At 41.8% G+C, this 26,843-nt stretch overlaps 2 protein-coding genes across 4 annotated transcripts; one reads left to right on the top strand and one right to left on the bottom strand.

The window, feature by feature from the left end:
• Positions 1 to 134: 134 nt before the first annotated feature.
• Positions 135 to 7,439, bottom strand: CUNH1orf131 (chromosome unknown C1orf131 homolog). The gene is made up of 7 exons (XM_052695190.1): positions 7,312 to 7,439; positions 6,884 to 7,191; positions 3,791 to 3,847; positions 2,934 to 3,029; positions 2,152 to 2,238; positions 1,112 to 1,164; positions 135 to 471 (listed from the first exon to the last, which is right to left on the bottom strand). The coding sequence occupies exons 1-7, from the start codon at positions 7,370 to 7,372 to the stop codon at positions 342 to 344; spliced, it is 792 nt and encodes a 263-aa protein (XP_052551150.1). The 5' UTR covers positions 7,373 to 7,439; the 3' UTR covers positions 135 to 341.
• Positions 7,411 to 26,777, top strand: GNPAT (glyceronephosphate O-acyltransferase). 3 transcript variants are annotated; one of them, XM_052695124.1, is made up of 16 exons: positions 7,411 to 7,656; positions 10,395 to 10,583; positions 12,417 to 12,593; positions 13,209 to 13,338; positions 16,658 to 16,785; positions 17,234 to 17,309; positions 17,922 to 18,073; positions 18,165 to 18,295; positions 18,960 to 19,183; positions 21,420 to 21,665; positions 22,593 to 22,672; positions 23,571 to 23,711; positions 24,580 to 24,679; positions 24,772 to 24,865; positions 25,729 to 25,790; positions 26,332 to 26,777. In XM_052695124.1, exons 1-16 carry the CDS (start codon positions 7,426 to 7,428, stop codon positions 26,373 to 26,375), a joined length of 2,205 nt encoding a protein of 734 aa, XP_052551084.1. In that variant the 5' UTR covers positions 7,411 to 7,425; the 3' UTR covers positions 26,376 to 26,777. The 3 variants fall into 3 exon arrangements, with proteins under 3 accessions (XP_052551084.1, XP_052551076.1, XP_052551093.1); XM_052695116.1 differs by having other exon boundaries at positions 10,392 to 10,583; XM_052695133.1 differs by lacking the exon at positions 7,411 to 7,656 and adding an exon at positions 7,823 to 7,914.
• Positions 26,778 to 26,843: the final 66 nt, after the last annotated feature.

Genomic DNA, 26,843 nt, shown 5'->3' with positions numbered 1-26,843 from the left:
CCAGATGAAAGCAAAGAGATATACATTTTAATATATAATTCACTAGGTGGATTAATTTTTCACTTAGCACCAATAAGTTAATTCTAGAAAGTAAAGCACTTTCTTTAGCACATATAAAAACAACCCATGTAACCTTCTTAATTATCAAAAAGTCTTTCTTTTATTTATAACATGGTAAATTGTCATATTCTCCCAAGAATAGGAGATAGAAAACCCTGCAAGAAAAAATAAGGTAAATGAATTAGGACATGGTGGCAGGGCAAGGCTTATGTAAGTCTCTTCTGGTGGCAACAGGAGTTCTGTTTTAATGCTTTTCATCCATTTCATTTGGTATCATAAGTTCATTTGATAACTTTAGTTGATTTAATTTTCTTTATGTCACCGCTTTGCAGAATCAAGGTCCCATCTCTGAATTTTCCAACTTGTCCCGCAGGCCAAATGCTGGGCACTGATCTCTTCCTTTTGGCCTTTCTGAAATAGTAACAAAGGAAAACGAATCAAGAGAAACACCAGAAACTCATTAAAACATTCAATACATTGAAAACTATCACCTATTTATGCAGTCAGCATTCATATTATGGAATACCAAATTACAGCATGTATTGGTCCCAGAACATTTATTACCTGTGTTACTGGTCAAAACTTGCAGCACATTACAGAATGAACTACATTAAAAGAAATATTTGAAAACAAAGATTTTCAGATAAAGAAGATAAAGAGTCTCACATTTCAGCCTGCCTGCTACACTATAATTAAGAATGTCACTGTACTTTTCAAGCCTCTATTTGCTGTACCTTGTTGTTTTGCAAAAGTTGTTTCTCAGGGCAAATGCTCTGAGCAAATGTCACATCCTGGCTCCCCACACAGGGATTTCCATCCATCCTAGCTGTCATCTTAAACACGCCAGGGCAGAACTGACATCTTTTCACTGAGGCTGCATAACTAAAGCCTCAGAAACTGCTAAACATGGAACAAGGTCACCATTTTGTAACGAGAATTCTGCAGTTTGAAAAATTCACAAATGGTATTAAATTGTTACGCATGGTTACGTAGGGATAATACACCAGCAAGACTATATCAAAGAAACATAACAGCATTCAAAATTTCTCACCTCTCCTTCAAGTCTTTCTTCTTCTTCTTCTTCAGAGAATCACCTTTTTGTACCTGTGTTTAAAGATGCCTATTTTAATGGCAAAGGGACAGGTTTTTTTGGCTAACCACCTCCCCAAACACACAACATCCAGTTGTTTTTGCTTCACTGAACCAGATGTATGAAAACAGGTTGGGATACCTTTTGATAGGATAAATGATGCAATGCCTCACAGGGCACTATGCCCAGAGCTCTTCCTGTCACCTTGTGGAAAGCACAGTCCACCCACGACCAAAATGCTACCCCTGCCACGTAAGGGCACACAAATCCAGCCACACAAGGGGTACAAGATAGATCCTTGAGTCAAAAGATCTACTTAGTAGCAGGCAAGTACATCTAGCTGCCTGACTGAGCACACTGTCAGATGACAGGGTTTGCCAGTGTTTGGTCATAAGCTGGGTGTGCTTTAAGCCACGTGATAAAGGAGAAATAGGTCCCCTGAAAAAGAAGGTGGCAAAAGACAAGTTGGTGGAGCAGAAACCTGCCTGGCAGCCTGCTCCCACCTACAGCACAGGCAGGGAACAGGCTTGGGGCCAGATGGACCATGCTAGAGGATGGATGCAACACAAACCTCACCCTCGCTTTAAATAATGAGCAAGATCCTAGATGGAATTGCACTGATATAAAACCAGCTGAACATCTGGCTTCCCGTGGTTAGATAAAATGCAACAAACATTAATTGGAGACCAATTTTTTTTTTTTCCCTTGGAAAAAAAAAAAAAACAAAACCAAAACACAGAAAAACTGCTTATTTTGCATCATCAATCTACCATCCTCCACAGATAGGGCACTGAAACCCACCACAGCACAGTTTGAATTCTGTACCCTTCCTACTGCACATGACAAGCTCTGACTGGTGAGATGAGTTGTGCTGGAGTCAAGCTCACCTCATGAGAGCAGCAGGTGTCAAACTCAGGCACTCCTCCTGTGCCTGAGGCATTATTGGGCTTTTGGGCTAGATCTTACATGTTGACTTTTTATAGACAAAATGTCACACAAACCTGTCCCTTATCATCATCCTTTGTTGTTTTCTTCACCTTCATTTTCTCCTGGTATTTCTTGTAGTTGATGTGTTCCTTTTTGGGAGGCTGGAATAAAGATTGGGAGTGATACCTCTGCTGAAATTTTCAAATAGATTCAGAAATATTCACATACTTGCATGGAAATTATTGTTCAGGTGGTGGGTAAGCAGAAGTAATAGTTTATTTTCCTTAGGATGAGAAGAAAGGGACTTAAGGACTGTAAAGCAGATACATGATAAAAATGTATTTCTTGGTGGGAAAGATGTTTATATTGTGTAACAGATCTACAAGGTTTCCAAAATAACACCATACCTGGAAAGTTCATACCCTCCTCCCATCATCAAAGAAGACTTAGAAAAACTACGTTTTCCCCCTTTTATACTGCTGGTGATAAATAAAACTGAAAAATTCTTAATTGTCAAATCACTGGGAAAATGGATCTTTATAAAAGCAAGTCTATCCTCTTAGCTGTTCAGTTTTGAAAGGTCTGTAAAAAAATCAGTAAATGTTGTTTTCCACCCCAATCAGTCCGATTTCACCTAAATATCTCTGAGAACACAAAAATATTAATTTTCCAGATGTTTACAGAAAACTGACCAGACTGGACAGAAAATGTAAAAGTAAACATGAGGTGAAAGAAGGGGTGGAGAATGGCATCTTGTGTTTGAAAGAAGTGATACCAAAACCTCACAGTGTTTCTTACACTTTCCCTGCATTGTAACAGTTGGGTCACCTCCCAGCACAAAATGAGCAAGAATTACCTTGGCTCCCAGCATGATTGCACGTTCCCGTTCCCATAGACGCTGCTCCTGCTTCTCATAGCCAGTGATTCCAAACCTGTGCACTTCCAAACGAGCCTAAAACATCACAGAAAATTGCGAGCATTTTGCAGTTGTCCAGTCTGTTGTAAAATAACCCTTGACAGACCACAACGAAGTCATATTCCCAGAGACACCTTAGCTAATATCTGAATTCAGTATGCTATAAAATAATGGAAATGGAGTTTTGTACTGTACTGCAGAACAGATGACCACTGTTCATCTAATCCCTGGACAGTGAGGACTAACAGAGGGTCAGTAACTGTTTCTGTTCATTTCACATAAAACTGGATACGTGGGAAGGAGGTGCTTTGCAGAAAAGTGAGTTGTGTTGTGCTGTACACACCAAAGCAATACGACATGCTACTCACAAGATCTAGCATTTACAGAGCATTCCAATTCCTTGGCTGTAAAGCCATTAACTAGTGAGAAGCACTTTTTTTTTTTCTTTCCCCATACAAGATCAAAAATTCGTAACTAACAACATAGGCCTAAAATACCATATGCAACACATTATGGGTAATAACATAGCTTTACACAGCTAACATGCAGTGAACTTCCTTGATTTATCAGTGAAAGATCAGAAAGAAAAGCCAAGGAGCCACAGTATGTTCTCTAACTCGCTCCTCCTCCAGCACAGCACATTACACCAAAATTACACATTAGGAAATCCTCACCTGCAAAAGACAAACTTTTCCAGCAATGCTTCTCAGTAATTTCACTGCAGCTTTCCCAAGCATATAAATACATGCACACCTGCACAATGAAGCACTGAGATTAGGTAGGTGCTAGTGACTTACTTTTTCGAAGTTAAATTCTTGCTTGTTCACATTTTTCTTTTCAGCCACTGTTCTGGTCTGTGAAGAAAACAAAACATTTAATTGAATTTTATCTGGGTGTCCTGGTGGACAACAGGTTGGCCATGAGCCAGCAGCCTCGTGGCCAAAAAGGCCAATGGCATCCTGGGATGCATTAAAAAGAGTGTGGCCAGCAGGTTGAGGGAGGTGATCCTCCCCCTCTACTCTGCCCTGGTGAGGCCTCATCTGGAGTATTGTGTCCAGTTCTGGGCTCCCCAGTACAAAAAAGACAGGGATCTCTTGGAAAGAGTCCAGCAGAGGGCCACAAAGATGGTGAAGGGCCTGGAGCATCTCTCCTATGAAGAAAGGCTGAGTGATCTGGGTCTGTTCAGCCTTGAGAAAAGAAGACTGACAGTGCACCTGATCCAGGTCTACAAATATCTAAGGTGTGGGGGGCAGAATGGCGAGGCTGGACCCTTTTCAGCAGTGTGTGGAGACAGGACAAGGGGAAATGGCCAGAAACTGCAGCAAGTTCTGGAGAACAGGAGAACAGGAAGTTCTGCACAAATGTGCACAAGAACTTCTTTACAGTGAGGTGACGAAGCACTGGAACAGGCTGCCCAGGGAGGTCATGGAATCTCCTTCTCTGGAGATGTTCAAGACCCACCTGGGCACCTACTTGTGCAACCTGGCGTAAAGAACCTGCTTTGGCAGGGGGGTTGGACTTGATGATCTCTGGAGATCCTTTCCAACCCCTACAGTTCTGTGATTCTGTGAATATAATAAATAAACCCAATTTGAAAGCAGTGAAATGCTAAAATGGGTGGTAAGGAAGAGTACTAAACCTTCCAGACACATGTTTTTCCAGCTTTCTCTTTTAATAAGTCAAGGTAAGAGGGTGTCAGTAGCATTTTAAATATGAATATAAGGTCGTATTGGAACGGCCTTGTAAAATTTACAGGGTGCCATTATATCACAGAACATACATAGCTTTGTCCTGCACTTCATTGTCTACATAATTAGCTAATGCTTTCCAAGAGTTCCATAATTCAGACAAAAAAACAGACAAAATAATAAATTCAATTAATTTTTATAATTTCAAATTTAAACAACGTTTTTAAAGGTGCCAACGTTTTAAAAAGTGCTATGCATCATGCATACTTCCATTTCAAAATCTCTCCTAAAACTGCTAAAGCAGGATACAATGTGAACTTGAAGTTATTTTGCTTTGGACTTGGAGAAAGGTAACTTTGTGTACTGACAGCTGGTGGCAACACTCAGTACAAAGTTTCTTTTGCTCTCTAGAATATTTAGTCACTTTAGTCCAGCAATGGACTCAGGCTACATCAAAGCACAGCTTCCCTCCGCATACAACAAAGCCAGATGTCTTCTCGCTCTGCAAAGCTGCATGTAGTCTGGCAATCTATATCGTAATGAAAACTGGTTGCCTACAGAACATTTCATTAACAGGCCTAACAGGTCTGCTTTTACAGGCAGAAAAACATACAAACAAAAAAAGTATAAGAAAATGAAAATCTGGAACAGTTTTTGGAGGAAATCATACTGGAAAAAGCACATGCATGTGCACACACACACACACACACACACAAAAAAAAAAAAAAAAAGAAAAGAAAAAAAAAAAAGAAAAAAAAGAAAAAAAAGAAAAGAGTTCAACCAACTGCTCAATTCACTCTCTAGAGATTACCAGTCCCACGTCAAGCTTCCATAGTGGTGAGCCTCATCAAACGCCCATTAGAACTTATTTTAGAACTGGGCTTCTGATGTTACGGCTATAAGTGCAAATTAAGGCAAACTGCCAGAGAAACACTACAATGCTGAGCCATGGTAGACTTCTACCCACTGTGGAAGGCATGGTAACTTCCAGCCAGGCACATAGAATCATAGAATTGCTCATATTGGAAAAGACCTTCAAGATCACCTTTCTCTTCATGCTCTGGCTTTTGGTAGTGTAAGGACGCTGGGTGCCCATAAACCAATCAGGAGCCTGAGACCTAATGCCTACAAGACACTCCCTCCATAAGATACCCAGCACAAGCCCCCCAAGGTGCTCCTTGCTTGTCGGTGACCTTCAGGCCCATCACACTCACGAGGTGAGGGCAACACATGAAACATTGAGGCAGAGGAACAGTTAAGAGGCTTTTCTGCCTGTTTTATTTGTAGGACACTGCTAGAGGCTAAGCCTTGTGTTTGGCTTGAAGTAATAAACATATTTATGTAAAAGCATAGCCACTGGCAAGCTGGTGAACTAGCAAGCTGGGTGTTTACGTTTTGTACTGCATTGGCAGCCACATGGATGGGTTTATTTATGTCGCTGGGATTTACTTTTCTGTTTCCAATGCAAAATACTTAATCAGAGATCTTTTGAAATCAGAAGAAAAAGCCATTGGTCATAGAATCCCAATTGTTGGAAAAGGCCACTAAGACACCTAGCCCAACCACCAACCCATGCCCACCATGATCACTAACCATATTTCTCAGTGCCACAGCTACATGTTTCCTCAATACCTCTAAGGATGGTGACTCTATCACCTCCCTGGGTAGCCCCTTTCAGTGCCTCACTGCTCTTTCTGAGTGGAAAATTTTCCTAATATCTGACCTGAACCTCCTCTGGCATAATCATTACCTCTCAGACTGCACTTACCCCTGTTTAACCTGCCAGCAGGGCTGGCTGTCATTAGCTGGGTATCCGTGGAGGGGTCTGGGACTTGTAGGCACCTGTACTGGTGGAGGGGAGATGCTTGGAGCAGGAGTTACTGCGTTATGATGGCAGAGGGCAGAGACAACAAAACCAGGCAAGCACCTAGGGATCTTGCTTGCTTTCTGCTGTACCCACAAAGGCGCATCCCTGTCCCTCAATGTAAAGTCTCTGGCGTGGCTTTAGGGGGAGGGCAAAAAAAAAAAATAAATAAATAAATCTGTGCTATAAAGAACTTTCACCACCCACGCTCCTGTTTAAAGCAGGGCAGCACATTTTTGTCGGTAGCTGAGGTTTTCTCGTTTTGCAGCAGCACCAACAGAGCAGGGCAGTTTTGGGACGGAGCCCCCAGCCCGGAGGGTCCCCCGCCTCGGCTCTACCTGGGTGCCGCCGCCGGGCGCCGCCGGAGAGGAGTCGGGCCGCGCCTTCCTCTTCCTCGCGTGGAACACCACCACCTCCACCTGGGCGGGGGGCGGCGCGCCGTGGTGCGGCGGCGGCGGGGCGGTGCGGCACATCTCCTCCCGCAGCCCTCCGAAGAAGCCGCGGGCGCCGCGCCTCCCTCTCTCCTCCCCGCCAGCATCGCTCGGGGCTGTAGGCTGCGCTTCCCGGCTCTCCTCCTCTTCCTCCTCCGCCGCCGCCTCGCTAGCATCGCCGTCCCCCGCCGAGCCCCGGACGCCAGGCTCGTCACCTGCGCGGCAGAACACGTGCGCGGGTCAACTTCGCGTCGCAGCGAGCGGCCCTCCCTCCCGCGGCCCCTTTTCCAGCAGCCCTCCCTCCCGCAAATCTCCTTTCGGCTCCGCTCACCCACCCAAGTCGTAGAGAGCGCCGAGCACCGCCTCCAGCCGCCGGCAGGGCTCCCGCGACCCCATGGCGCTCAGAGCGGAAGGCCGCTTGAGCCCGAGCGGCTCCCGTCGCCCCTAAGATGGCGCCGCCTACGGCGCTGTGCCCCCGCCCTCCCCCGCGCCCGCCTCAGCGCGCCGGGCAGCCGGGCCGGGGCGGCGCGGGGCCATGGGCGCCGCAGCGAAGGGCGCCGCAGCGACGGGGTAGGGCGGCCGAGCAGGGCGCGGCGAGGCGCGGCGGCGCTCGCAGAGCCATGGCGGCGGCGGTAGCGACGGCGGCCGGGCGGGCGCGGCGAGGGACGCCCATGTTCTCGGTAGGCGGCGTGGGGAGAGGGGCCGCCGCCTGCACGGGCCGCATTCGATCTGAAGTGGGGCTCGGGCGGGGCCTGCGGGCGGGCAGCAGATGCCGGGCAGGGCTGGAGGGAAGGCCTGCGGCTGTCCCCGGGTTCGGCTGTCGGAGCGTTTGGGCAGCAGCGTGCATCCGCTGGCGAGTTTTCGGCTGAAGTGGCTGTTGAGAGCTGTCACATGGATGGGTTTGACAGAGCGGGCTGCCCCGTGTTGTGTCACTGAAAGTGAGTTCGCCGTCCTCGTTTTTCCCTGAGATGTGGGGTGTTAAACCTGTCCTCTCGCTAGGATTGGGGCGAAGGGTTGAAAAGAGGGATATGGCTCGTAGTTCCAGCTCGGGTTCTTGAACGGCACTGCTGTATTTCCCTGGCGCTGTGCCGCTGTCCCCGGTGCACCCAAGTGCGCTCCTGTTGTGTTCTGAGGATCGTGGAAAGCTGCGGCATCCCCACTCTGCTCCGTGCTTTAGCCGTGTGGGAATAACCGCGTACAGAAGCGAGCTCTCTGGTTCCAGGGTTCTCAGCTGCGTATCCTCTAAGTGTGTCTCTGCCAGCCTGCAGGTGAATCCAAGCAGCAGTTTGTCTGTGCGGTGCGAGAGGAGCATTTCTTTCCACTCCCTCCGTGCCGCGTTAGACCGGGACATGAAAGCATGGAAGGGTAGCAGTTGTAGATCAAATCTGGAAATGTGAAATCAACGGAAGTGGCAGACAGGTGACTTCTCCATTAGCTGTGGCTTTGTACAGCCTCTGTCATCCACGACGTGCTCTTGAGTTAATGGCTGCAGAAGCACAGCTGCTGCTGATGTGGCTGATGCTACCAGAGCTGAGTTTCTCTTCTCTTTTCTTCCAAAAGTGGTTTGTTTTCTTCTGTTTTATTTGTATTTAGAAAGGTTGCTACAAGGTATCAAGGCCACAGATGATTGACACAAACTATCTCCAGACTCCTTGTCAGCTTATGGCTACCCTGGCACTTGTGTGACATCAGCTAGGTGAAAGCTGTGGAAGAAGAAAGATTGAAAACTTTAATTCTGCACTACATAGGAAAAAAAGATAATAAAGCTTTTAAATGGATGTGGGCCTACATTTAATATAGCATGTATGAGCTTAAACCTATGACTTTTTAAAAAGTCTGTGTAGAGGGTGGTTTTGCAATTACTGTGGGACAGCTCTCTGAACTATGATACTGGAGAGAAAAGTGAGATGAACTACCAAGTACTGATATAGTAAATATAGATGGTACCAAAACCTGGCTGTAGTGTATGGGGGAAAATATAACAGTGTCGGGCGTTGTAGTAGGGGTTTGTGTTCTCTGATAAAATGAAATTGGCTCTTGATTCATTTGGGGTTTTGAAGGGCTTTTTTTTTTTTTTTTTTTTTTCCTGTGGTTCTTAAGTGGAGATGTTCCTGATTTGTGGTGCTTTGTTTTGTTTTTCCAAAATGTCTTGTAGCAACAAATGGTTGGGAGATGAACTGTGTGCTGTGCTCACTCCAAATGTCAGCTGCTTTTGACAGTGTTGCTGATGTAGCTACACTGAGTACAGTGAAAGCTGACTCCCTCTCCCAGGGCTGAAAACCTAGCTGCTGCTGCTGAGTGTTTTGCTTATCCGTTTCTGGTGGATGTTTGCTGGCCAAGCCTTTGTCTTGGGGTCAGGGAAGGTTGCTGTAACAGCCTGGGAGGCAATGCCTTTCATCCTTCACTTTTTTTCCTCCCAGTTTTTTTTTTTTTTTTTTTTCTTTAGCATCTTCTTCTAATAAATACTCTTAATCCTAACTGTTACCTTTATATTTATGTTCCACTGAGTTTTGCTTGTCTGGTGAATATTGCTGCTATTTTGAGGTTTGGAAGGACACAATATGAGTTCTAGAAAGACTGAAGGGTCATTCACATAGACTGTGCTGTGACAGAATATAAGAGGAGTCATCCCTCTCTAACACAGACCATGCCTGCTGTCTGGGGGAGAAGAGTTTTGTGAAAGAGATTTCTGCAGTAGGATGGATCCACAACTAGTTCTAGATGCTTTCTTGCTTAACAGTGACGTTGGTTGTTCAGAGACTGTGCTCTCTTTATAACTGTACTGTGCACCGTGTTGCATTCTGATCCTCACATGGCTGGTACTTTGCTTTTTGTTTTGTTCCTACCTGGCTATGCTTTCTGTACCTTTGTATCCAAGCTTGGTGAAAGCCAGAAGAGATCACCAAGGTCACAGGTGCAGCTTAAAGCAGCAGGGATACTACTGTCTTTTGTTGATGACTGTGTTCTTATAATGTTGTTCCTGTTATTGTTTTCATGCAGCTATAAGAGGAGAGATCAAAGCTGCTAATACCTATTAATCATGAAGAGACTGGAGGCGAGGCATTTTAGCTTTAAAGCCAAGGTGTTCCCTAAACCTCTTCCTGTTGGGCAGAATTAAGCAATGTGACATATGGTGATCTGGAGACCTTTGCAGTTGGAAATGTTTGTTGCTTTTGTTTTGGTTCAGTTATTTATTTTTTTAAGTTTCTAATTGCTGCATTGTTCCAAGCAGTGCATTGTTCATGTGCTCAGAGTATGGAATGCAGACACTACAGAAATATGAAAAGAAGAAAAAAAGAAAAAGTAAAGCAACCAAACGGTGCAAAAGTTTTGCATGTAATGTATTACTACTGCATCCAAGCAGATCACTGAATCACCCCAAATGGTGTCTCATTCTTTATTTGTATGTTCCTAGCAGAAAGAGCTCATATCAAAGAAAAGAGATGAGTTTGAAGATATCTTGGAGGAAAGACGGTTGTCCAGTGACTTGAGATATGCAATGAAATGTTATACGCCTGTGATCTATAAAGGACTTTCACCTTGCAAGCCAAATGCTATTAAAAGTGTTGTTCTCCAATCAGAGCAGGTTCAATATGTTATCAAGCAGGTGAGTCTGAACGCTGAGCTGTTAAACAAACTAAATTGAACACAGACAAATTGTGTGTGGCAACAGGAAAAAAGAAATATTGCTGGCCTTGTCAAACCCCATAGGTGTAGTTTGGTAGGCGGTCCATTAAATCAGTAACTTGAGAGCCACTCTCTTCTGGCAGGAAAGACAAGTACTGTTTTACCACAGGGTTGCCATTAAAGCTGTTAGGTATCTGGTTTATATTGCAGTGTTTTGATTTTGCTTATTTGACACTTCACCATCCAACTTAACCAGCGTGCTTGACTGTTTCTGTCCCTTTCTCCACTGTCCTTGACACAGAGCAGCATTATGAAAGACACACTCTGCTTAGTAGACACTTCTGTACTTTGAGGATGTCTTGTAGCAATTTTACAGGCTAGCGAGTTTATGATGGTGTTTATGATGGAATCATGAGTGCTACGTTCCCTAAAATGAAAGTTTGATTTCACACAGTTCTTTGAAGTAGAAATAGTAAGATGTGTCCGCATCTTTGTTTTAAGATGAGGGGCACCTGCTACGTTGTATTGAATGAAATATTTTATATTCAATTGACTCATATTTGGAAATGGCTGGAATAAGGAATACTTAGCAGAATTACCCATTTTCAGTATTAAACAAATAAATAAATTTCAGGCTAGCAAATGCAGGTATGAGATATTTCAGTTAGTTCAGAGTGGGTGGCTGCATGTTATTTCTATTTTTAAATGGTCAGTGTCAGGTATGATACATCAAAGCTTGCTATGAGGTTACAAACTGAAGCATGACCTACATGTTTCAGTCTTACTGCTATCAGGAATTGCTAAGTAATATTTAATACAAAAAAAAATGAAACCTTTCAATTTGGAAACATTAAAGCATTATCTGAAAGAAAATATTTTGCATGGCGTTTGTCAGGAAGATGCTCGTATGATGTTTTCTTCTTAAGTACTGTTTTTCTGATGGAAAATGATTTTGATAGAAATTTGTCAGGTGAGTGTGAAGTGGTTGAAGGAGGTTTGCAGTCTTGCCATTGCAGCGTGCTCCTCAGCTCCAAGCTAGAGATTACTGCAAGTATTGCTGGCCTCCAAATTGAGCCATGCTGCTTAGGAAGCTTTTTATTCAGTCGTTCTTCCTCTTTCTTCCTGTTTGATGTTCAGTAAAAGGCACGTTCCTCATTTCATAACAGCAAAAGATGAACTTTTCAGTTAAATATTTATTTAAAAGGGAATGTAAACTTCTCTTAAATAAATAGATGATTTTTAAGTCTGTTTAAAAAAAAACAAAACAAACACTTCAAAATGGAATGTGCATAAGAACAGGAAAAAAACCCAACACATTGATATGCAAAGCTGGTAGAGACAGTGCTTTGTTTGCATTTCAGCTAGCCATTGCCAGAGCAATAAATGAAGTTCTTTGGTTAAGTCTTAAAGTCCAACCCAAATGCACTTCTGAGATCTACTGGAGTATTTCTGCAAGCTTAAGTTTCATTTTACTAATTAAAGAAAACTGCACACAACCATCTTCAGACCAATAATCTAGGAAATATTCTTAGAATTTAAACCTTCTCTGAAGTTGCTACAGGCTAAAATATTCAGATAGTATGTTTTCGAGGAAGAAAAGTTGCTACTCAGCCTCTGTTGACAGCTCAGCTTTAACGTGGCTTTCTCATGCTGTTTGACACTGAACAGATTCTGTAAGATTAGATGTATGCCTATCAGATAAAACTCTAGAATTACTGCTGCTGTAACTATTGTGGCACACTGAATAGTGTGTGTGGGCAAGGAGAAGGGGGCAACATCTGATTGTTCTTTTGTTTGCTTCATTTCTCTTTAGTTAGCAAAAGAAATGGGAGAATCGCCTGATATTATTCAAGAAGAAGCCATGGAAATCCTGGATGAGATGGGTCACAGTATGCAATTAGGAACTGTCAGATTTTTTGCCTTTACTCTGAGCAAAATATTTAAACAGCTATTCCAGAGAGTTTGTGTGAATGAAGAAGGAATGCAGAGAGTGAGTACTGTTCAAAAAAACAAAACCTGTAGTATTTTCCTACTGATACTTAGGCAGAGGCTCCAATCTTCACTTCTAGGAAAGAATACAAACGATACACGTCTTTTAAAAAGACTGCATTTGTGTTTATTGCTCTTTTCTTAGTAAAGAGGAGAAAAGTCAGATGATGTGTATTTGAGGCAAACAGTCAGAAAAATATTTCAAATTCTTCTGATGGTAAGGAGACATTTTATATAAAGCTTGCATCTTTTGCAAATTATGGAGGCCTTCACTTGAGATGTATTTGGCAATAAGGAATAATATTTCTAAGGTTTTAAAATACATATTATTCATGCTATGCACTTTGATGCTGAGAAAGAACATCCCTCATGCAATGATGTGGCCCTGTCTTTTGAGTCCTGTGGTGCCTTTAAACAACAGGGTTCTATTCTGGAAAATATTACTCCACATTTCCCATGGTTCCGTGTTGAAAAAGATATAAAGTGAACAAAGGAACTATACTCAACAAATGAGCTTCTATTCTTCTTAAGCTGTGTGAAGATCTGCATCTGCAAGTTTCAACAGCAATTCTGTAAATACTGGAACAATATAGTTTGTTCTTATTTCTTTTTCCAGTTGCAACGTGCCATTCAAGAGCACCCAGTTGTACTGCTGCCCAGTCACCGAAGCTATGTAGACTTCTTGATGCTGTCTTATTTGCTATATACGTATGACTTGGCTTTGCCTGTCATTGCTGCAGGAATAGGCAAGTATGTTCTTTTAATGGTGTTTTCAGGATTCGGAGAACCAGTAGCAAGGATCAGGTAGCTGCTACTATAAGTAGTTATTTAATTTCTGTTGCGAATACTCTTTGTTAAAATGTCTTTGGATTAGATGTTTGCATAGTCATGCCCCCTCCTCTGTGCTGAGTCCAATCCAAAGTGATTTTTTTTCGTAGCAAGTTCATCCAGAAGTACCTCACCTGTAACCCAAGGCTGGGAAAAGATAGATGTTGTGAAGCAGACTTCTCTATTGTTTTCTTTGCCTGGATACAGACAAAAGCTTGGCCAAGAGTTACTATGTACACAGAACCTTTTGTGACACTTGATACAGCTTTAAGTGCCGTCACAGTAGCCTGATATGAAGTGCCAATTATCTCTTGCTAGTTGGTGGTGTGACTGATTCCTTGAAACTGATTGGTGGCATCAGGATTAGAGGCTGCCTGAACTGTAGTGACCTTGCAGTGATGGAGTTCACTCTTGAGAGATATTGGACAGGCAGAGAATAAAATCAGGAAGCTTAATTTTAGGAAAGCCAGCTTTCAGCTCTTCATGAGTTAGTCAATAAAACCCCCTGGAGATATGTCCTCAGGGACAAGGGAGCAGAGCAGAGCTGGCAGATTTTTCAGGAAGCTTTCCTTAGGGCAGGAGAGCTCTCCTCAAGGTGGAGGAAGTCTGGAAAGGAAGGCGAAAGACTGGCATGGCTGAACCAGGACCTGCAGGTCAAACTGGAGAGCAAGAAGAAAATGCACAGTGGAATCAAGGATAGGTAACTTGAGAGGACTGTAGTGGTGCTGCTGGGCTGTGTAGGGATGGGTTTGGGATAGCCGAGGCCCAACTAAAATTGGATTTGGCAAGGGGTACGAAGAAGGATAAGAAAGACTTCTATGGGTACATCAACCAGAAAAGGAAAGTTCAGGAGGGTGTAACCCTTCTTGTGAGCAATACAGACAGGCTTGTAACAGCAGGCAAGGATAAGACTGAGGTACTCAAAACTTTTTTTGCTTCAGTCTTTGCTTGATACTGTTCTGCACACAGCAGTTGAGTGGCTGGTTCAGAAGGTGGGAACTGGGAGAGTGATGCCTCTCCAACCGTAAGAGAAGGTCAGGTTTATGGCATGGACCTGAGGACACCTGAACATCCATAAGTCTATGGGTCCTGATGAGATGCATCCCAGAGTCCTGAGGGAATTAGCTGATGTAGTTGCCAAGCCACTCTCAATGATGTTTGAAAAGTCATGGCAATCAGGAGAAGTCTCTGGTGACTGGAGGAAAGGCCATGTCACATTCATTTTTAAGATGGGTAGAAAGAATGACAGAGGGAACTACCAATCTGTCACCTCATCTTTGTGCTGGGGAAGGTCACGGAACAGATTCTCCTAGAAGCTATGCTGAGGCACAGGGAAGAGAGGGAGGTGACATGGGATAACTAGCATGGCTTCACCAAGGACAGGTCCTGCCTGACCAACCTTGTTGTGTTTTATGATAGTGTAGCTGCATAGTGCACAAGGGAAGCCAATGATGTCATCTGTCAGGACTTCAGTAAGGCCTTAGACATAATCCCCTATAACATCCTTCTCTCCAAATTAGAAATATATGGATTTGATGGTTGGACTGCTTTGTGGTTGGATAGATGGTTATCAGATCATACCCAGAGAGTAGTGATCAGTGTCTGAATGTCCAGGTGGAGATCAGTGACAAGTGGTGTTCACTGGGGGTCAGTACTGGAACTAGTGCTCCTTAACATCTTCATCAGTGACATCAGCAGTGGGACTGAGTGCACCCTCAGCAAGTTTGTAGATGACATCAACCTGTGTGGTGCCGTCAACACATCTGAAGGATGGGAAGCCATCCAAAGAGACCTAGACAGGCATGAGCAATGGGCCCAGGTGAATCTCCTGAGGTTCAACAGATCCAAGTGCAAGGTCTGTCACCCAGGTTGTGGCAACCTCTGCTATCAATACAAGCTGGGGGATGTAAGAGTGGAGTGCAGCCCTGCCAAAAACAACTTGGCAGTGGTGGATGGCAAGCTGAATATGAGCCCAGAAAACCAACCGTATCCTGGGCTGCATCAAAAGAAGCATGGTCAGCAGGTCAAATGAGGTGATCCAGCCCCCTCTACTCTGTGCTGGTGAGGCTTCATCTGGAGTACTGTGTCCAGATGTGGACTCTTTGGTACAGGAGAGACATAGGCCTGTTAGAGCACCTTCAGAGGAGGGCCACAAAAATGATCCAAGAGATAAAACACCTCTCCTACAAGGACAGACTGAGAGACTGGGGATGTTCAGCCTGGACAAGTGAAGGCTCCAGGGAGACCTGAGAGTGGCCTTTCAATATCTAAAAAGGGGCTATAAAAGAGGAGACAGACTCTTTAGTGGAGTGCAGAGCTGGTGGAATAGTGTGGGCGTGAGGCACATGAAAAGATGCTTTTGAGCCCCAGTTCCTGGTGTGGCAGTGTGCAGTGGGGAAAAGTGTTGATCATGGCAGCTGCATCCTGGCTGGGGGATTGATTGGGCAGTAGGAAGATGGAGGTAAAGGAGAGGATGGAGTCTGTTCTGTGGTGAGGGAGGAAGGGTAGTAGTAGAATAAGGGAAAAAAAGTCAAAGCTCTTACAGCAGCTATTGTTGGCCAGGGTCTAATTTCCTTTTATCTTTTTTCTTCATATCTAGTGACTGAATATCCATTCTCAAATGTTTTACTGATTGAGGTAACAGGAAAGCTGAAGCAGCAAATGGCCAGTTGCTATGTGGACTCATTTTAAATACTTCCCCTAAATATTTGTTACTGCTGAGCACTTCCTGGTTTTAACGATCCAAGCATCGAGGGATTGCTTGAAACTAGAAAATTATCAAAAATTTTGTCTGGCTTATGCTACCATTCCCAAATTGATGAGTTGGGCTCTTATATGATATACCGTAACGTAATTGGTTAGTTTATTGCTGGGGTTAATGTGTGTCTTCTGAGATGCTTTCAGTGGTAACTGATCTTTCTGGAGATGAGTGAGACAAAGTACTTGAAAAAAAATAATCCTCATTATGGCTGACATCTAGATGTCTGAATTATAAAAATAAATTGATATGAATGCTATTTACTTACATATATATACATACATATATATATAATTGAAAGCTTATCATAACCTACCAGTCATGTCTTGCAAGCATTGCAAGCAACAACGGAATCCTTGAGAGAGATCTCTGTTATTGTGGTAATTAAATGAGTTTATTACAGAACGTAGTTGGTTCTGCTGGCAGATATTATTAAATTCTCTGTGTGTGGATTTGATTTCTGTTTGATTGTATTTCAGATTTCCTAGGAATGAAGATAGTTGGTGAGCTGCTACGAAGAGCAGGTGCCTTTTTTATGCGACGTTCTTTCGGTGGCAACAGGCTCTATTGGGCAGTTTTTGCTGAATACGTAAAAACTATGTTAAGGGTAAATACATTATTGAGCTCTCAAAATGTACATTTAAGAAATACTCTATTGCAATGATTCACTTAAAATAAGTGTGACATCGTGGGCATAAAATTGAAGTCTTTGCTGATGAAGAAGATGCATTTTACCTCATGGTTAATGCTGGTGAAGAGCATGCATGTGCTGTTACTGCAGTTCAGCAGTGGGCAGTTAACAAATTGCTGCTCATCAGTTGCTTTGGATTGTGTACCCATATCACATGACAGACAAAATGTTTTTGTTAATTAAACTACATAGTTTGGCAAATACAATAGATGAATACAGATTTGAAATGATTGAGGTTATAGGTGGCATGACTTCCATTAAAAAAAAGCTGCTTATGTTTTAAGTACTCTAAATTATTTGCAGGCAGTAAGGAAGAAATGTTTTCGTTTTTCTGACCAGCTTTTTGTTTGTTTTACTTTTGAAGAATGGCTATGCCCCAATTGAGTTTTTTCTTGAAGGAACTAGAAGCCGCACTGCTAAGACTCTGACTCCAAAGTTTGGTAAGTTTCTTAAAAACTTGGAACCTTTTATGGTGATCAGTGTTTTCATTAGTGGCTGTGTTCTTAAGTTCGTCAGGCAGGAAGAGGTGTTGAAGTGGTGGGAAACTGGTGAGGTCTGTGAGCAATGGAAAATACTACAGTTGAAGTTCCAAAGTTATATAAAGAAGATCAATACGTGTCTCTTGCATTCTGTTTTCTCTTCAGTTGTGTACTTAATTGCGTAATTCTTCCTGCTTTTCTTTCTGGAAAACAGGCATTCCCTTACCACCTCAGAAAAACTGTAGGTTAACTCTTTGTAAAAGTCATAGAGAATCTTTAGAAAGAGATGTGCAAGAGCAGAGCAGTACTTTTGAAAAGAGCACAGATAGCTGTGCAAATCTATTGCTTACGTTCACCTTCTGTTTTAAAGCTTGGACAGTGTCTTCCACATCTGCTTGCTCAAAGAGGACAAAAACGATGCGCTTTAGTACATTGTTTAGTACATACATTTTAGTAGTTTCTAAAATATAAGTGTATCTTTTTCAAAGTGAAATTGCTGTTGCTCTTCTTTCCTCGAAAAAGACAAGGAACTCACTTTTTTTTTTTTTTTTTTTTTTTAAATATAATTTGCAGGTCTTCTCAGCATTGTGATGGAACCATTTTTAAAACGTGAAGTCTTTGACACGTACCTTGTTCCCATCAGCATCAGCTATGAGAGGATATTAGAAGAATCTCTTTATGCATATGAACTCTTAGGAGTCCCAAAGCCCAAAGAATCTACATCTGTATGTCAGTTCCTTAAGAACAGAACATAAGTGGTTGTATATGCATCATGTAGCTCTAAAAATTTGCTTTTTACTCTTTCTGTTTCCTTAGGGGTTGTTAAAGGCCAGAAGAATCCTCAGTGACAATTTTGGTACCATACACATCTATGTTGGCCAGCCGGTATCACTTCGAACATTGGCTTCTGGGAGAATCAATCTATGCCCATATAATTTAGTACCCAGGTACCAAATATTGTTATGGTTTATGCAGGAAAGCACTTGTTTAATTCTCAAAAATATTGAAATAATTAAGTAGCTCTCTGTTTTACTTCTGTTTCACTTTCTCACCTCCCCATCATCTTCAGTGAAGATGTTCTGTCTGAGCGCAGGGTTATCATGCAGAGACTGGCTGTCTCTGAAACAAGTTGTTAATTCCATTGCTTTGTTTTAGGGGGAGGATATCCTATTTCAAAAGTTTATTGTGATATATGACCTAGGCAAAGCTCTATTTTCTGAGGATTCAGTAGTTCTGTTACACAGAAACTCCCCTTTCTTTCCCTTCTGGCTTATTACAAGCACTTATGTGATCGTGTAGTAAGGAAGATGGAGCTATGACTGGATGTGGTGATTGTGTAATTTGATACATAAGATGTAGTTCTTTAGTTTGTTTATTTTGAGGATAGCAAGTGTACAACATCAATACAAAGTTCTGATTCAAATGTTGTTGTGAATCTACTGATGTTTTGCTCTGTACTACATAGTGCAAAGAACTGCCCTGCAGATGTTAGGATCTGGGAGCGATACATAAGAGAAATAAGGAAGAGTGTGATGTATATTCTAGATGTTGAAGCTTTTTAACCTTGAACTGCACTGTTTTGTGGTTGTTTTGTTTTGTTTTTTTTTTCAGGCATCTTCCACAAAAGCCAACTGAAGATATTCAAGAATTTGTCAGTGATGTAGCTTATAAAATGGAACTTCTGCAAATAGAAAACATGGTTTTGAGCCCGTGGGTGCTAGTTGCTGCTGTTCTGCTCCAGAATTTGCCTGCCATGGATTTTGAACTTCTAATAGAGAAGACTGTGTGGCTCAAAGGCTTAACTCAGACTTTTGGAGGATTCATTGAGTGGCCTGGTATGCATTGAAAGTGTTATTTCTATTCCTTTTGTTGTTTGTGAAGGATAGATAATATTTTCCTGAAAGCAGTGTATGGTGACAACGTTACAGATTGTTTTCATAGGTGCTGAGTGCTGCTAAAATGGATTTTAGCATAAGCCAAAAATGACACAAATGTATATGGGGCTTTGTCTTGGGCTGTAGAATATGCTACCTTGAAAGACAGTTAGACTGATGCAAGGGAGGTATCTTACTGTTATTTCCATAACTATGGAATAAGGGGGAAATTGTAAGCTGTTTATATTAAGCACCAAGGTTTGCCTAGTATTGTTCTGAACCCTATATGATTCACAGGCAGTTACCTGTTCTGCAAGGGTAACTGAGTAAAATGCAACATTTGTGGCATGACACTGACTAAGAGTTGATACTGTGACAAAGAATTAGCCTGAACAAACATGGGACATAAATAAAATCCAAACTTTCTTCTTCCTTTTCTGAACAACTGTTTTAAACATCTCTCTGTGAGCCAAAGTGTGACGCAGATGATGTGGAGCCTCAGGACATAAGTGAGAAAGTCAGCAAAGAAAATGTGATGCAAATACATTCACCTTTTCCATTTTCAGTATATTTCAACTATGGATCTTTGCTTCTGTAGTCATAATCAAGGATTCCTCTCAGTATTAGATAGAGAAATAAGAGCACACCAGAGTAATAACAGAACTCTGACATTTCTGCAAAAATAGCATTTCTCCTTTCAGGGATCTTCATTGTAGTGAATACAAATGAAGTCTGCTCCTGCCAGACTGTGAAAGGAAGAATTTCATGGTGATGTTAAAACACTACTCAGAATCCGATTGCACAGTAAAGCAAAAAAACATGCTGAGTTCATGTTTGCTTATTTATTTTATTTTATTAGCAACAATGAATAAGCTTTTGCTTTAGTAGAGTTTGGTGTAGTCAGGGAATGGAAAATGGGCAAGGCATTGAAATACAGACAATAATTGTGAAGATTTTATTTGAGTGTGCTGGCCATGCAGTAGGTATTCATTTGTGTCGAAACAGGATTTGCTATGTGTGTGGGTTGGCTTTTCTTTGGCAATAATTTGAAAGAATAAATGTTTTAAAAGGTTAATTTGAAGGCATCACTAAGACAAGCAAGTGCATGCATCCAGTCCATTCTTCCATCTCCAGACAGCCAGCTGTTTCTCCTCATATAATGAGGGCTGGTTGTTACAGACAGAATATTTCTTTATATGTTGCAATATATTAAAAATGGGAGCTGCAAAATAACTCAGTCACACCTCTGGTTCTTATTATGCTGAGAGTCTTGTGAAAATGATGGCAAAGCTGGAATACACTAGCCGAAGGAATGAATAAGGTGCAAGGAGGTTCCACATGAAGGGCAGTGGGAAAGAATTTGAAATACATATTTTTGTGACAGATGGCATTGATTTGATATGCCTGTATTGCTGTGATGGTGTAAACTGTATTTTTGTGTTCATTTTAGTTTTTATTATTTCTTTACTTTCCAAATGCTTTGCATTCAATGGAAGTCATGTTTAAAGAAGATAGTTTAAAAACAGAAGTGTATTTCAAGACTTGAGATGCTGTTCTCTGTCTGTGATGTGTTACTCTGTCAAAAGGAAGTCCTACCAAAGTATTGCAAAGCTCATATCTGCTTTTGAAGGACTTTATTCCTTAAAAAGAAATGAGAAAACCATGAAATCCACAGAGTTCCTTGCTTAAGGCATCTTAAAAGAATTTTAATAGAACTTGGGTTTAAATACCAACTTTTCTCTTTGAGCAAGTTTGTCATGTAATGACACTTATGTTAGGATTTTTTGAACTTAAATTGGTATGAGGAATGCCTTGTATAAGAAAACTGTGGAAAGACTTGATAAAGACTTGTTCATCTGATTGAAAACTTATGGTGCTAGAAATGCCTAAACAGAAGTATTTCTCTAAGGATGAATGTATCCATCAGACAGTTCTAGCCTTTTAGTTGGAGGCTCAGAATCTTTGCTCCAGAGACAAAGGAATTTCATTTTAATGTTAGAAAGTGGAAGAATTCAAAGAGTTCTAATTACAGAACTATCTGAAATTTATTCTCTCCATTGCATACGATGCCTAGGCTGAGAGCGTTTTTCTAACTGAGTGATGTCACAGTTGTCCTCTGTGATAAAGCTTAATGAAATACCGGTGCCTTTTAGGCAGTTTCAACAGAGGTATGTTCCCTGTTGTGTTTTCCTGATAGATAATCTGTGTGCCAAAAAAGCAGTTATGTCAGGCCTCACCCTGCACTCCAACATTGCGCGCCTCGTCGATGGCCACGTGGTCCTCAATGACAAAGGAGTAGAAGATGGAGCCGTAGGGGAAGTAGTCTTTAAGAAGGCTTTGGTCATCCTCATGTGTAGTACCTACAGAAACCAGTTACTGAATGTGTTTGTACGTCCATCTCTGGTGGCACTCGCCTTGCAAATGACACGCAGCTTCAGGAAAGGTACGTTTGGGTAGCATGGGGAGCCCAGCGCCTTCGCTCCCTGCTCTGCCATCGGCAGGAGGAGCAGGAGGTTCCCGTGGCTGATAGGGGGAGGTACTTGAGAAAGTTATGCCAGGACTCTGAATAAGGTCTCATGGCATAAAGCGAATGTGTTGAGGGAACAGTGGTATTCTGCTTGACTTTCTTGTTTGTTTACCCCCTGACACGTTTGAAAGTAGGAATATTCTGCTGAGAGAGCAGAGTTATGATGAGATGATCCCCATTCTGGTTTACACTGTTCTTCAATCCAGAAGCAATTGGGTTTAGAAGTTAAGTGTCTGGGAGTGTTTGGGTTTCTTCCCTTGCAGTATGCATTCTGAAACTCCCATAGGGTGAAAGGGCCCTAAAAACACCAAACATCAACCTTCATATTTCACCTGTTGAAGAGAGCTATGTTGGGAAGTCTCTCCTGCTTTTATAGCAAGGCTTCATTTCATGGTTGTAATACAGTGGTTTATTTGCTTGTTTTGTTCATGTTCAGCAGGCCTGCTTTTTAGATTACAATGTCACGTATGGTGCAGCCAGTTCTCCATCTTTCTTCTCAGTACTCTTCCTGAAGTGTTCCAGTGTTTTCTAGAACTTGTATCATTATGTAATATTTCAAAACATATACCTTGACTTTGTGCAGCATCTGATTATATGGTATTTAATGCATGTTCTGGGAATCTACAGTCCCCTATTACTTCCTTTTAATAACAACTGAATTGAGTACTTACTGTTCCACTGTGATGCTTTCAGTTGTACATATACGTAGTGCTCTGAATGACCAGTCCAAATTTTATCTAAGGTGGGTATTGCCTCTAAAATAAGGTTTAAATGACTTTTCAATGGCATGTTTTTAATTACATTTTTAAACAACAGTGTATCTTTTTTCTTTTTTTTTCCCAGAGGAAGTCTACAGCAGCTTCAGCTTCTTGAGGGATATTTTCTCTGATGAGTTCATCTTCTTTCCTGGTATTTCATTGAAGGTAAAAACATCCCTTCTGGAGAAATAATAATAATAGCACAGACAACTAAAATGGCATCTGATTTTGGATCTCACCTTAATGTGTGCTTTATGATAAATACCTGCAGAGATAATTGCTTGACCTGTAAGAGGAAGAGCTTAAAAGAAAGTCAGAGCATAGGTATTCATTTGGTTAGTTGCAAATTATTGTCTGAATCCACCAGGTTGCCACTCCTCCCCTCCCTTCCAAGAACCAAAATGCCCAAAAAAAGGCAGTCCACAGAACCAGAACATTAACTCTTTAACTCCCACTGCTTTATATGATGTTATGATGTGGAATATCATCAACAGAAATCACAAAACCACGATAGCTGGGCCTGGTGCACCCCAGGCTATAGTTGGCTTTTTGGGCTTCCAGGGCACACTGCTGGTTTGTGTTTTATTTGCTGTCAGCTAGAGCCCCCAGATCTCTTTCTGCAGGGCTGCTTTCCATGTGCTCAATGCCCCAACTGCATACATATTTTCAGGGTTGCCCATCTCAACTGTAGAACCCAGCACTTGCTCTTGTTAAACTTCATATGGTTGGTGATTGTCAGCCCTCCAATTTGTAGATCTCTCTGTAAGGCCTCTCTACTCTACTGAAAGAGTTGACAACTCCTCCCAATTTAGTACTGTTTTTAAGCTTCGTTAATGAACCTTCAAGTCCTACATTGATGAAAGCACTGAAGAGGGCTGTCCCTAAAACAGAGCCCTGCAGAACCCTACCAGTAACTGATATGATGCCATTTAGTGATGCAACTTGCTATAAATAGTGTCTTGCTGTTGTTTTTGTTATGGTGGGTTGGTTGGTTTGTTTTTGGATAAAGCTCTCTGCACTTGTTTAGATGCAGTAACAATTCAGTTGTGCTTCTGTCTTCCAGGATTTTGAGGAAGGATGTTTTCTTCTCACAAAATGTGATGCGATTCAAACAACTCAACAGGAAATCTACCCTACTGACAAAGGAAATGTTGTAGTATCTTTCTTGTCAGCTATGTTCAGACCATTTGTGGAAGGCTATCAGGTACGATGTTTTTCAGAAACTGTGGGGGTTTTTTTATCCTGAGTTTTGTAGGAAAACTACAAGTGCAGTGATACTTGTGCACTAAATGGCTGGGGAGTGGAAGAATGGAGAAACAGTAGTAATGTGCCCATTCTTCAGAAGCCTGATTACAACTTTGGCTGAGGATTTTCAAAATGAATAAAACAATAAACAATCTTGTAATCTAATAAGCTATTGTGGGTTTACAAGCTTCAAAGGGAGTGTGCTGCTGTGGCAGGCTCCATTGCTCTTTCTTACTGGGAGTTCTTACTTCATTCCTTTTGTGGGCTGTCCTGCTTGGTTCAGAAATGAGTTTGTATATGACAGGTTCTTATCTCTTTAAATTCTTTTCCCTAAGATTTTAATACAGCTAAATGCTTGCATTCCTGTGACAAGTAATGTATACATAAAGAAGAGGAGACTAAAATCTCTGATATATTATCAGTGTAATTCTGAGAGGAATGCAGTCGTATGAAACCTAGTAGAGGAGGGAACTGTTAGTGCTCTGGTGTCTGACTTAGGCTGATTGGTACTGACTTGTGTGGTTTTTCCCATCTGCAAAACAGATAACACTCTAATAAAATTATACTGCTTCAGATTGCAAGAACAGAAACATTGAATTAATGTCCAAGATAACTATTACAGTAATACTGAATCTTATTTTAATATCTCACACTTGTTAAACAGTAATAAGAATTTCAGGTGTGCTATTTAATAATACCTTGTAAGTTCCTCTGCTAACTTTTCAAAGTGTAACAATATTACGACTTTGTAAGGACATGTTTGTTTGTACTTAAAAACCAATTGACAATCACAAGGAAGTGCTAATGTTTTTTTCTTTAAATCTTAGTTAATTTTCAGATATCTATCAAAGGAAACAAAAGAAGCCTTTACTGAGAAGCAGTTTATACCTGGAGTCCGCAACTTTGTTTTTCAACTCCTTGAGAAGGGTACTGTGGCTGTAATGCAGTGTTATTTTACAAGTGTGACCTGTTATTGGGCAGTGATAAAACTTTTAATTGTGTTTCTGCTTTTTTTGTAGGGACTACGCAGTGTTACGAGGCGCTGTCCTCTGACATGCAGAAAAATGCCTTAGCAGCTCTTGTGCAATTAGGTGCAGTGAAGAAGAAGAAAATGTGAGTCAAATTGGCTCTGTGGTATATAAAAGACAAAGTGTGGCCTTACTGGAAATTCTTAATGACTGAGCTATTAGTATTAAGCAGAACAAGAGCCATCCAATTTCTTGAATAGCAGCCAACTGAAGCATGATTTGGGTGTACTTGGGTTGCAGTGAAGGCCTAGGTACTTCTTTCTGTACAGGTTGTGGAAGCAGGATGCCACCCCTCAGAGTGCAAATGCTCCATGGGTCCAGCAACAGAATTTAATAACCCATTAGTGGGCTTCTTCTGACTCTCCTTTCTGTGCTTTTTGGTTTTCAAAGTTTCTGTCAGGGGCTTGATCTGCAAATAGAACAATCCTGCTTATTTTTAATGAAGGAATAGTTATTCTGTGTTTTATAATAAGACTCACCAGGCAGTGCAAGTAATAATTGGAAACACTTTTCAAATATTTTGATTTTCATTTTCAAATGTCACTGCGCTGGATGGATTTTTGATTCCTTTTCTTCCCCTTTTAAATAAATGGAACAAATTGAGTGCAACAGATTTTGAGATCAGCTGAAGATTTCAATATATGGTTTCAGGATAGAGTCTTGAAAATAGTATTATTAAAAACAAACAAGCAAATGTTCTTTTACTGCAGTTATCCTTAATGAAAACAGGAAGAGAGACATGGGGAATGTAACCATGAAGAAGGATAAAGAAACCAAAACAATCCTTGAGCGCAGTTTGTTTAAAAGTCTACCATGCCCTAACAATGAATAATTTTGCTGGCAGGATGAAAAATACAATTAATTTATGATTATTTTAGTCATTTCTAACAAATAAGAAATAATCATTGGAAAAAAAAACAGTTGTGTGGTTTTGTTTTTGAACCATAGGTCCAATGGATTCTCCTACAGTGTAAATCAGGAGGCTATCCATAAAATCCTGGATGTGTTTGGTAAGTGATGTCTGATTTGTTTGAAAAGCTTCTTGACTTGTACATGAATTTGGACAATGAGCATATGCTGGATCTAGCAATATTTCCAGCTGTTTCTTAACTATTTTTCCTAATAATTTCTCATGTTTATCTGTACAGAAATACAGGTGGTATTTTTTCGGTTCGGTTTTTTTTTTCTGCAATAGTACTTCCTGTGCAGCTTTCAACATCTGTTATAGCTCCATTAAGGTAGTAAAAGACCATTAAGGTTGGAAAAGACCCTTGAGATCAAGTGTAACCACTGGCCTAACCCCACCATGCCCTCTAACCGTGTCACTCAGTGCCACATCCACGTGGTTCTTGAGCACCTCCAGGGATGGTGACTCCACCAGCTGCTTGGGCAGCCCTTTGCAGAGCCTCACAGCTCTTCCTGAGAAGGACTTACTCCTAATATCCAGCCTTCTCTATTTGAAACATCACACATCCCAATGTCTGAAGAAAACAGACCAACGAATAGTTTTATTATAGTCTCTTGTTCTGAGCTTTTTGCTTTCCTTGCCAGATGCCAGAACACCTGTACAGAAGCCCATGGCTGCGCGGCTCTGAGTACCGAAGCTCCACCCGCCCGCTAAGGCAGCACCGACCGAGGCCGCATCCCCTCAGTGCGCCCAGAAGCCCTGCAGGAACGTGGGGCGGGCCGTAGGGAATGTGTGTGTGTGTGTGTGTGTGTGCTTCAGCGGGACTGCTTCGTGCTGCCACTGAGAGACGGTGCCGCTGAGGGTTGCAGTTGATTTGTATACTCACTGTGTTTTGTTGTTTTTTAAATTGATTAATTTTTTTTTTTTTTTTTTGGATACGTATTTAAAGAGATGTGCACGGTAATGGAGACTCGAATCCGTTTTCTAGACTTGTAACAAGGAACGTGACTGATTGCTTTCAACTATTTCGCTGACGTGCGGACTGTAACGGGGGCCTGAAGGCATTAACATTAAAACTAACGTTCACACACGTACTGTCGCCGTGTGACTGCGCGGAACAGACGCCGTGTTCTTAAGCGCCCGGCACCGCACCGCC

The sequence above is a fragment of the Tympanuchus pallidicinctus genome, unplaced genomic scaffold (assembly GCF_026119805.1).
Source record: "Tympanuchus pallidicinctus isolate F22 unplaced genomic scaffold, pur_lepc_1.0 scaffold1, whole genome shotgun sequence".
In the NCBI taxonomy this organism is placed as follows: domain Eukaryota; kingdom Metazoa; phylum Chordata; class Aves; order Galliformes; family Phasianidae; genus Tympanuchus; species Tympanuchus pallidicinctus.
The sequence above is the reverse complement of the archived record's forward strand: the minus strand, read 5'-3'. Positions and strand labels throughout refer to the sequence as shown.